The sequence below is a fragment of the Penaeus monodon genome, chromosome 14, assembly GCF_015228065.2.
Source record: "Penaeus monodon isolate SGIC_2016 chromosome 14, NSTDA_Pmon_1, whole genome shotgun sequence".
NCBI lineage: Eukaryota > Metazoa > Arthropoda > Malacostraca > Decapoda > Penaeidae > Penaeus > Penaeus monodon.
The window spans coordinates 47,427,066-47,439,578 of record NC_051399.1 but is presented as its reverse complement, the minus strand read 5'-3'; the positions used below and the strand labels follow the sequence as shown (position 1 = coordinate 47,439,578).

The 12,513-nt window shown below is 40.3% G+C and overlaps 1 protein-coding gene across 1 annotated transcript; it reads right to left on the bottom strand.

Moving 5' to 3' along the window:
- Nucleotides 1-414: 414 nt before the first annotated feature.
- Nucleotides 415-3,704, bottom strand: LOC119580736. The gene is made up of 3 exons (XM_037928832.1): nucleotides 3,699-3,704; nucleotides 2,899-3,483; nucleotides 415-1,523 (listed from the first exon to the last, which is right to left on the bottom strand). The coding sequence occupies exons 1-2, from the start codon at nucleotides 3,702-3,704 to the stop codon at nucleotides 2,950-2,952; spliced, it is 540 nt and encodes a 179-aa protein (XP_037784760.1). The 3' UTR covers nucleotides 415-1,523; nucleotides 2,899-2,949.
- Between the last annotated feature and the right edge of the window lie 8,809 nt (nucleotides 3,705-12,513).

The window sequence follows — 12,513 nt, the reverse complement described above, 5'->3', positions numbered from 1 at the left end:
CCCTCTCTCTTTCACACACTCTCTCTCTCTTTCACACGAGAAGTTGCAATTGTTGCCCGGAGGTGACTGCTGTGGCTGGGCACCACGGCGGGCAAGGACTAGGTTCAGCCGAGGCAGCACCAGCTGACACACGTGAGCGAGTCGGCATTAGTCGGCACAGGCCGGGCTCCCCTCATGGCATAGCCCGGGCGAAGCTAAGCTTCGCATATCGGACTTATCTTATCTTATCTCTCTCTCTCTCTCTTTGTATTTCCGTTTTCTTCGTTTAGACTTTACTTGAAACCATTTTAACTTAACGTTTCCCTATGACTTTTGTGGCTATAAGGAAAATAGTCGCTGGCTACCCGGAAAACAAATGACAGTCGGTGACTAAATAATAAATTCGGAATAAATTTGGTAATAAATTCGGAAGACTGCATTTTTATTTATTTATTCATCTACTTTCTCGGCTTAAACAAGGGGTTATCCTTTGGCCGTTCTTGACGTGGGCGATGGAGGTGGGGGGGGCTTAGGAGGCGAAGACTGATGTAGCGGGTCAGCCCTGCCTTGGTCCTCAGCCCTCGCCTGCGTCGTCATTTCTTCTCTCCCTTTCCCTCTCCTTCTCTTCTTCATCTCCTTCTTCTGTCCAGTTATCCTAATCGTTGACTCATTTTTACCCTTTTCGCCACAATACCTGACCATAGTGCTATATGACCTTTGATGTCTAGCACATTTATTTGTTTTGACCATTAACCATTACATAATAAAGGCGAAATCAATAAGAGTATCATATGTGACTTCCTTGTTTCCTTTACTGTCAAATACAACGCAAATAACGTTTTATTTTCACTAGAATAAACAATGAGAGCAACATATGGCCAAAGCTACATGATGTTCAATGAAAATACGCTATAAAAAAATGAAAATGAGTAATAGTCTTTGTTTTAATGGATCAGATAAGCAAATGAAATATAACTGCACTCTTTGTATTTTGTCCTGAATTAAATATGCGAATACACGAATGAAATAACAGTGGAACCTGACACGCACAGAGCGTCCTGTGGTGTTGTGGTTTATTTACGTGTATAAGGAGTCATGTGATTAAAATGGCAATTCATTCACTGATTTCCAAACTACTGTGCAACATCATTATTGTTAAAATTCTCTTTGATATTATGATGGTGACTATTATGATAATAATAATGGTAAATGATAATACAATCATAATAACGATAATAATAAAGATAGCAATAATAATAATGACAATGATAACAATGGCAATAACAGTGGTAATAATAATCATAATGATAACAATGATATATTCCTATTGTGCTTATTCATTAATACACTGGGAATCTCTTGAACCAAATTTGATGCAAACTGGTTCTCGAAAAACGACATCTTATCATCCTTAAACTTATTCTTTCTATCAACATAGCTATGACAAAAAATGGACAGAAAACTCGGCCTCCTCAGCTCCCGCAGCGACGCCGTTGAACCATTTCCGCTTCGGCTGCGATGCGCGAGGTCGGCGGGAGGCGCTCCTGTTGGTTAAGAAATTATGCTTACATCCAGTGGCTCGCCCAGTTGTAAGAATAACTTATATTTTACTGAATAAACTTACAGGATGAAAATTCTTTTCCATATTAGCCAGCACCAGCTGACACACGTGAGCGAGTCGGCATTAGTCCACACAGGCCGGGCTCCCCTCATGGCATAGCCCGGGCGAGGCTTAGCTTCGCATATCGGACTTATCCTTATCTGCCCGGGTCCCTACCACTGCACAAGCAAGCCACTTCAACCTCCGTCTACGCTACGCTACCAAGATCCAAGAAACTTCCGTTAATAAATACACGCAAGCAGACCGTGCGTTTTACAAGTACTTGACATACAGACTTCGTCGTTGCAATACTGCCACGAGGCATTGATTCTAATGAAACATAAAATGGATGTTTTAAAACATAATCCATGTGTAAATGACACGGAGGAAAAACAGATGCTCCCTTAAATATATGAGAAAAATTGCTAGGTGGGCATAGCATCATTGTAGAACTACAGGTGATGGCTACTTTGACGTCATGATAATTGACCTTGCTTTAGCCAATGATGTGGAAGCAACCACAGAGAAGTAGACGACAATTAATGTATGATTTTTATTATTCTATTGATTCGTTTATCTGTTTATTTCTGAATAGTATGAATCATTTCTTAATTTTTCGTATAAAATGGGTAGTATTCCTTTAAACCTCCTTATGCGACCAGGGCTTATAGTTAAAAAATATCAAAATTAAATAATCAGTATCAATACTGATATTGATATGGATTACTTCACGATTTAGAAATATATCTTCTTTGCAACATGTGTCACAAGAGTTGATGAGAAATAAAAAATATATTCACACTATCGCCTCCTGCCGACCACTATTCCTGACAAAGGCATCAGCTGCAAGTGAACTTCCCTATACTTGATCTTTAAATCTCTAGGGAACTTTTCTTGATCCACATTCGTGTAACCGGCTGTAGCTTTCTCCCATCATGAAAGTAAAACAGCATAAGATTGCAACACGTTCGTATGCAAACTGCAGTTGATGATTATTACGGATTGTAGGGTAGCTATGACTCAGAATGAGCAATGGCACAGGTTCAGATCCTGGTCAGAGAGGGAGGATCATTTATAAGTATCAATATCATTGTATCACTGCAGTATTCCATCTTAAATAAATACCTTTGATGTAGGATCTGAGTTTCTGAATCAATCCTTTCTAGTTTAGTACTGCTCAGTCTGGATCTTACTTGGAATTCAAGTATATATGTGTTTACGTGTATATGTATGTATGTGTATGTGTGCGTTTGCATGTGCATGTGTGTATTTGTGTCTGTGTGTGTATGAACTAATAAAAACAAAAATGCACGGCTTACCTTACACACTGCAACCAATATTTTCAGAAGTAGAAACCGCCCAGCATGACATTACATAACTGAGCAGACGCTACAGCAGCCGGCCTCGCTGCTCTGGCTCCCTCCTTCGCGTCCCTCCTCCTCTCCCTCGACCTCCATCCACACCACAGCGTCGCCGGTAAGGCCATAGTCCTTGAGCCTCCGGTCGTCCTGCATCTCGGCGCCTCCTGCAATGAACTGCACCTTGCTCGCGCTCACGCCCGCGTCCCTCGCCGCCTCCTCCTTGACCTGGCGCACGGAGCCCTCCTCGTGGACGACCATCTTCGTAACACTTCCCGAGTTTCTAGCCACAGTGAGGAGGGATCCACGGGCGGCACGGCGTACTGAACGAGGCTGGAAAACCCGCTCAGAAATCCCCATTGAAACGATCTTCCGCTTAAGGTGTTTGATCTTGGTCCAAGCGTGGACCTCGACGGCGTGCCGAGAACCAAAGGCGCCGACGTAGCTGATAATGAAAAGAGATGCTGATGGAAGGAAAAGAGATGCTGATGGCGTAATGCCCAAGGCAATATTCCAGTCGGTACTTAGTATCAACGGACTTCTAGACTAGAAGTAACTTTTTTTATGATGAAAATAAGTACCAGCAAAGAAATCGCCGATGATATTATCGAATGATCACACTCGCAGCGGAACATCATTAACATTCCTTATATGGCGGTATTGTTTAAAGCTAAAGAATTGCTTCATGTTTATCGATATTTACCTTAACTTCACAAAAACAAACTCAAAGATGAAGTTAAATTATCCAATGTGGAAATTACAGACATCAGTGCATTACACTCATGAAATAGATTACAAAGAATAATAATCATAATGATAACAACGATGACGATATCATAACAACTACAATAATAATAACAATAATAATAATCCTAATAATAGTAATAGCAGTTATAATAGCAATAATGATGATAATACCAATAGCAATAACAAAAGCAACCAAACAAACACACAAATAAATTGATGGTTAACCAAGTGGCGTAATTGGTCAAACGTCCAATGACAGAAATATTTACACTGCATTCATACAAATAAGAAGATTCTACTGTATTGGTCCCCACTTTGCTCTCTATTGTCAAAGCCACTATTTCCCTTTCTACTGCGAAATCCACTCGGGCTTTATCTAGAGGGGGCACAATTAATTAACGTCAAGTGTGAGCTCTCCTGTATCACTACCTGAGTCAACTCTTGATGAACCCACACTACAAAATATAATAATCATAAGAGGGGTTACTGATGATCTAATTTCAGTCTTAGAGGTAACTGAGAGAAGGGTAATATCAAACAATTGTTAATCTTACATTTCTTGATATATTGAATTATAAATCATTAAACTTGTACAACTAAAAAAAACTTAATTGACACAGAGGTCCACTTCTCCACTAATGTGTGTATTCCTTCTTTTATGTCTTCCTTCCTGAATCCTTTGTCTGTACAGACTTTCCTCAAATTCCTTCATTTCTTTCCTGTATCAGTTCAGAGGATTCCTAAGGATGGCACCTGCTTTACAATCTGGTGGATCTCTCCAAGGACTTCTCAGGAGCAAACACCACAAAACCGAACAAAAACACAAAAACACAAAACCCATTCCTAAAAAAAAAGAGAAACAATGGTTCTATTTTAGGAATGATAAAACAATAAAAGGTTCAATATAACTAATTTCTTGTAGGAACATAACTATTTTTTTTTTTTTTTTTTTTTTTTTTTTTTTGGATTTCTTGGCTATCAACCAGCGGCATGTGGCCAAGGTTATTAAGCCAATGGATCCTATTTATTCTGTCAATCTAGATAAGGTCATAAAGTTTTGTCTCCCTTAAAAAAGTTATTACTTTATTTATTATTTTTTCATCATTTGACAATAGATTTGTTGTTGAAAAATCTATGTTTTTTATTCAACAATAATTTTTTATTTGATGTCTATTAATATTGTAATTGGGGCATATTGTGAGGATATGGTCTATGGTTTGGGTGCTATTGCAAGTTGGGCATTGTGGGGGAAATCTTTTTTCAATATAGGGAGTGAGGTGGGTAAGTCTTGTGCTGTTGACCCTAAGGCGGGCCAACACCACCTCCTCCCTTCTCTCCTTCCTGTGGGCTGTGTCCCACAGTTCTATGTTTTGTTTTATTTTGTGTGTGAGTTGGAGGTTGGTCCACTCACTTTGCCACAGGAGATGTATTTTTGCTTTTATAAGAGACACAAAACACCTGAGATCTGTACGGACTATGCTAAGGTCCAGATCGCCAGTTGACCCGGCTAATTTGTCAGCCTGCTCATTGCCATGGATACCAGAGTGGCCTGGTACCCATATTAGCTTGATTGATTTGTTGGCACCATGTAGCTTACGAATGATATTACCCAGAAGTTCATTTTTGGTGGTTTCTAATGATTTAATGGCTTTAAGTGAACTTAAGGAATCTGAAAAAATAACTATTCTATCGTGGGTCGTCGATAGTGCAAAATCAATGGCTTTATCAATGGCAAAAAGTTCAGCAAGAAAGATCGATGTATGATTTGGCAGTCTGAACTTTAGTTCACATTCAGTCGACCATACACCCGCACCCACACACTCTTCTGTCTTGGAGCCGTCGGTATATAAATGAAAAAAAGGGAGATGTTTAACAAGGATCTCTCTGAACCTCTGGCGTACCTCCACCTCCGGCGCCATGGCCTTAGCTGATGGAAGCCAGGCTTCCATGATAGAAAAATTGGGGGTTTCCCATGGCGCTATGTTTGATTGAACCAGGGTATCGATGGTAGAGAGATCTATACCGACTTTCTCGACGAGGTCGTGGAGTCTCGTGGCAAAGGGCCTAATGCCACTATTGCCATTAGGGTGGCTCGGGTCTCGAGCCACCTTTGCGGCATAGCTCAAGGCTAACTGGCCGCGTCTGAGTCGGAGGGGAGGTACTCCTGACTCCACCTCAAGACGCTCGATCCGAGTGCACTTCAGGGCTCCAAGACACACACGCAAACAGGCATTCTGCACAGCATCCAAACCTTTCAAACTTGTTCTCGATGCCGAACCATACACGATTGACCCATAATCTACTTTAGACCTAATCAGGGCTTTATATACCATTAGCAAAGACTGTCTATCAGCTCCCCATTTGTTACCAGAAATGCACTTTAATAAATTCAGTGCTTTTTGACATTTATTCTTTAACTGACCAATGTGGCCTTTCCAATTGAGTCTACTATCAAAAAGTAGCCCAAGAAACTTTGCAGAATTTTGAATAGGTATTGGGTGGTTGTCTAGAGTTAGCCTGATGTTCGGCTTTCTCCTACGTGAAAAAATTACCCCAATACTCTTTCGAATGGAAAACTTAAAACCCCACTGGAGGCCCCAGTTATGAATCATATCCAGTGCCAATTGAATACGATTTGCTGAGAATTCTGCATTATTGCTGGAATGCCATAATGCACAATCATCAGCGTACAGTGAGTATTTAAGATTCCGAGGAGGAGCTGGTAAGATGTCATTGATCATACATAGAAATAATGTTGGTGACAAGACACTTCCTTGTGGGACCCCGTTTGCCTGGACAAAAATGTCCGAAAAAGTGATATTGTCAGAAAATAATTTGACAGCAAACGTTCTGTCTGAAATGAAATTTTGAATAAAACAAGGCAAGTTTCCACGTAATCCAAAAGCATAAAGTTTTCTGAGTAGGCCATATCGCCATGTCATGTCGTAGGCTTTTTCTATATCTAAAAATACTGAAATCAAAAAATCTTTTTTGGCAATGGCCTCTTGAATATGACTGTCCAGCTTTACTAGCTGATCGAGAGTTTGGCGTCCCTTGCAGAAGCCGCACTGCTCGTCAACTAGTAAATTACTGGAATTTAAAAAATGCAATAGCCTACTGTTAACAATTCGTTCCATGACCTTGCATAAGCAACTTGTCAACGCAATTGGGCGGTAGGAGATGGCAAGTCTGGGATTACCCCCTCCTTTCAATATGGGAATGATGTGGGCAAAGTGCCATGAGTTTGGAAAAGTGTGGCTTTTCCAAATTTCATTGTACACTTCTAGCAACTTAATCATGTCTCATGATTAAGATGCTTCATCATCTCATATCGAATCTCATCGGGGCCTGGGATGTTCCTCTACAGGCTTCTAGGGCTCGGACAAGCTCATCCATTGTTAGATCTTTATTGTAATCAAAGTCATCTCCTGTGGCAAAGTGAATTGGTTGCAGCTCAGCCTCTTCCTTGATGGTCAGGAAGGTGGGATGGTAATTAGCTGAGCTGCTTGTATGAGAGAACTGCCTGGCGAGTGCATTAGCAATGTCTCTAGGTGAATCAAAATTGTTACCCTCGTGAGTGATTTTTTCTTGTTGATTTTATTGATAGTGGACCAAACCTCTGATATTTTTGTATTGCTGTTTATTGTAGAGACAAAGCTCCGCCAGGAGTCTCTTTTTGCTTGTCTTATTACTCTACGAGCCCTAGCTCTTGCCTAGTTTGTAATTGCAAAAGTTCTCATTAGTGATGTTATTTTTGAAAAGCCTGTAGGCCTTTTGTGTCAGCACAGCGCCCTGCGGCAATCTGGTGTCCACCATGGAACGCTATGCTTAACGCTATCTGTCGAAGTTTTAGGAATGGATAGCAATGCTGCTTGTATAATCGAATTCTGAATATTGTTTACTTTATCATCAATGGTTTCTCCAACAAGTTCGAGCTTGACGCTCCTTGTGAAGGCGACCCAGTCTGCTCGTTTTACGTTAAATTTAGGGCTTTCTCACTGTGTCGCATGAATATTTAATCAAAATAGGAAGATGAACGCTTCCCAACGAGTCGTCAATGGTGTGCCACAGGCACTTGGCTGCTATTGATGAAGAGACCAGTGATAAGTCAATAAAGCTCAAATTACCGGTATTTCACCCGCGTCGGACTACCATCATTCAGAAGGACTAGATCAGACTCATTAATCAACTTAACTACTTGCTCACCTCTACCATCCACCCGCAGGAACCCCATAACGTATGATGAGCATTAAAATCAGCTAAAATTACTTTATTTTGTGGCAGACGTTCCTGAAGAGCAAAGAGCTCATCATAGGCTATCGCTGCATCAGGTGGACAATAAAGTGAACATATAGCCAGATATGTGCCATTAATTTTTACTTTGCATGCGACAAACTCCAAAGTAGAATCAATAGTCACTTCTGTAAAAGGTAGGCTTTGGTGGATGTACATGGCGACTCCGCCTCCACCCCTACCCTCACGATCCTTCCGACATAAATGGTAGTTCCTCAGCGAAACGACCTCGTCAGAGACGAGGTGTGTTAAGTGCGTTTCTTGGAGAACTATAATATCAGGAGCATAGGACGAGGCTTATAATTTAAGGTCATTTACTTTAGATCTAAGACTTCGACAGTTCCATGTATAATGGTCGACACGAAGATTACGTTTTATGGGGTTTGGAAGTGCCTTGTCCACCAGTTTTTTTCTTCTTTTTTTGGGAGGGAGACGCCTCCTCTCCCTCGCTTCCCGGGGACCTCTCTCGGGATGGTTTGGAGACAGAAGCCTCCATGTCCTGCACCTCCTGGTGAGGGAGACGACTGACAGATTGCGATCTGCTTCTCTCACGAGAAACCGATCGCGAGCCAGACGAAGTCCTCACAGGAGTAGCCCGGACGGGAAGGTGCGCTCCGGACTGTGATTCAGTATCATCCTCCTTATGATGTTTAGACTGGGTTGATGCAGTCATTTGATCAACCAATTTGGTCAGGTGATATACTTTAATATTTAATTCTTTAACGGTCTGTTTAAGTTCAGCAATTTCTTTATCCTTAGCTGCAAGCTGTTGACTGACATTACTTGCACTAGGGGTGGTGTTAGTTACTGCTTCAGCATAGGAAGTATCGGGTTGTGTGTCAAACTTTCCACTTTCCTCTTAGCTTCAGAATAACTAACTTCATGCTTTCTCATATATGCTAATGTCTCGGTTTCCTTCTTCAGGATGCTACACTCAGCAGATCCTGACTGATGGGGACCTCCACAATTAGCACATTTGGAAATCTGGCTAGTACATGTGATGGTGTCATGGGCTTCAGCACATTTACGGCATACAAATTTTACTTGAGTCTTTATCAATACATCTTAATGAGGTGTGTCCGAATTTTTGGCATCTATTACAATGCATTGGCTTTTGGATATAAGGTCTTACTTGAACACGTTCATAACCGACATTGACATATTCTGGAATTTTATTCAAAGCAAAGGTCAAAAAACACAGTCCAGTTTTCGTTCGCACATTCCCGTCCTTCTTGGTCATACAATGAACGTCCACTACGTCTTGGTCCTTCATGCTCTCAAGAATTTCACTTTCTTCCATCGTCCTCAAATCCCTGTGAAAGATTACTCCCTTACAGGTATTTGGGCCAATAGGAATAGTTACTTTAACTCGAAGATCATGAATTTGCGTCAGCTTAAGTAAATCCTTAATCTGGGACTTGAATTGTACTTTAACAAGGAGGCTTCAATCTCGCAATTTTTTGACAAAATCAAAATCGCCGTCCACTTGACCATCAAGGACCTTTTGATGATAAAGGGGTTCACGTTCAAAAGCGATTGATTTTCATTCACGCATTTTACATTCGCGAACCTTGCATTCTCGGTGGGGATTTTGAAAAGTGGTCTTCTCGTTTTGTCGTTAGTGGGGGTTCCGTTGTTCAGGGTCGAGTTTGTCAAGGAGTGGTCATGAGTCGCCCCTCCTCCTTGAGGAGGAGGAGGGGTAGCCGGGGTATCATCCATCCTGGGCATCGGACCAGGTCCGACCCCTTTGCTCAAAATCGTTCTCCTGAAGGGATTTAAAAACTCTTAACTTTTGGTATCAACCTAACAGCAATAGCTAAGAGAGAGTAAATCAGTATTTCGTCCTCTACCCCCCAGTGGAAGCCTGGTTGCGTTCTCCAGTACCACAGAGAGGATCGAGTTATGTGGAGGACACTCCCTTACCGCCGAACTTGCCTAGTGCGAAGGACGGTAAGTCGGTGCCCACCCCCCAGGCGAATACGGGAGCCCACAAGGGTACTCCGGTAGGCTCAGGGAAGTCACATGAAAAAGGAAAATTTTAGAAATGGAGAAAAAGTGCGCCCAAAGGACGCCCCAGACTACTGGGCCTCCCTACCCAGGGGTCAATGCCCGTAAGGGCTACCCTGGTGTAGAAGAGAGCTGCGGGTCTGAGGTGGGGTGCTGACTACGCCTACTGTAGTCTCGTGTCACCTGCAAAAACAAGAGCACTGAAGGTGCTGGCAAAGCACAAAAAATGATCTGTAATTTACAGGATTTTACTTTAATTTAATTTACGTTAAATAAACTCAGGAACAACAAAGTCAAGCGAGACGAGAGGCCCCGGGCTCCAGGGTAACTCTTGTGGCACAAGACTGAGTTTGTTGTTACTGCGTTGGGAACAAGGTGTTAGCTCGACAAAAGCTGAAACACGAGTGGACATAACTACTTTTGACAAACAAACAAATTGCATAGATTCATGCCATTATATACGATCTGAGTAGTTTTATATTTATACATTATATTATATTTATGAAACACTCATTTTAGCATAGATAGTATTATTCTATTATAAACTTCAATAACACTTACTCCTTGAATGGGTTTTAAATCCTCAATAATAACAGAGAGACATCTGAATGGTATCCAAGTGCCACGTGTCAGCCACTAGCTGTGAAGAAGATATTCTATTTACTATGATTTTCCAATGTGTTCTCAAATGATTACTTTGTTATGGTTCTGTAATCAGATCTATAGTATTTTATAATTTTATTATTGATATTAGCACAGCTGAATGTTCTTTCTTACTTCTGGTATTTAAAGAATTTTACTAACCTCTTTCGAGCATCTACCAGACACTTGTTTCCTTTCTCTCTCTCTCTCTGGTTATGACTCTAATATCAGGGTTTAGCATTGTATATTCTTAACATTTTTAACATCTACTCAGATCACATATATTACAAGCATATTGTTTCGTCTTAATCATACATACATAGTACCGGAACTTAAATTTCTCCAGAAACAAAATGAATACATATTGGTTTCTTCATTAAAATATCCATCATATAACCTTAATATAATAAGCAACAGTGAACTATAACTGCGTACCCTCTAATTAAAGTGAAATATAACTGCGTACCCTCTAATTAAAGAGAATGCCTTGTGGGGGAAACAAAGAAAACTGAACTTTGTAGGGTAGACTCGCATATTTACACTGTTTCTTTATCTTAGTGTAATAATGTAAACGTATATAGCACCTGATACACAAATAGTAAAATAAAGTATCATCTTTCTAAGAAAATAAAATATCATCTTTCTAAATAATTATTTAAGTACTAATTATCTTACCAGCTAAAGACTAATTAAATGAGGTATACATAATTAACATATGAGTAAGACCAAGTAAGTGAGGTATACAAAGGGTGGTCACAGACGAATTTTTGGGTCATTCTTACTTCATGACTTAGTGCTCATTACACTACGGCTCACAAAGAGAATATATATACACATTTACGTTCATAGGTAAATTGATAAATAAACTGCCTTAGTTTGCTTTTCTTGTTGTGTACCGTTCTGACTTGATACTTCGCTCGTCGGGAAAAGAGAACAAAGAAAGAAAAAAAAAAGAAAAAAAGAAGAAGAAAGGGAAAGGGAAAAAGAAACACACACACACAGATATATACTATCCACATGTTTAGTCCTTCCTTGTTCAGTCATGAACCCTATCTGGCACTTTGCCGCCAAAAGGTTCATCCTTGCAAAAGGGGGAAGAAATCACCCTAGTGTCTGGTATTATTTTCCTTTTCTTTTTCCATACTATGTACGGAAGGCAAACACTGCCTCACCAAGAGAGAGTACAACGTCACACAAAAATGGATTCTAAAAAACCCTGATTATTCATTGGAAATCCACCTGAATCATATGAAAAGGTATTATGATCTATAACTTCAGCCCTAGGGGTTCTAGAGAGTAGGGTGATACCACATGAAATAAGGGTAGTTCCAAATATAATTCCTGATAAAATAATAATAATAATAATAATAATAATAATAATAAAAATAATAATAAAAACGAGAAGCAAGTCAGGATGAGGCCACAGTGCCATGAACCCGCATCTGCTGTCGAGGACACATCCTCCTTGATCTGTATTTTCCACTATTTCAATCTCTATTTCAATTACTACTTTACTTTAATAGGTCTGGTCTATAATACTTTCTGCTCTTATTAGTGATAGTATTACGGCCGGATGCTATTTCTTACCTATTTAAAGATTTTATCCTCAAGCCTTTCGTGCAAAATGGTACTCTGCTATGTTAGAGCTGACACAAGTGAGCGAGTCGGCATTTGTCGACACAGGCCGGGCAGGCTAAGCTTACCATATCGGACTTATCCTTATCTGCTATGGTTACACGTACACTCTCTCTCTCTCTTTGCGATGCCACTATTAAGATCACATATATCACAATCCTTCATATCTATACATGCATAATTCTATTGTAGTTAATCTGTAAATTAATAAAAATTATTACTTTTTATCTCTAAAAGTAATAATAAATATAT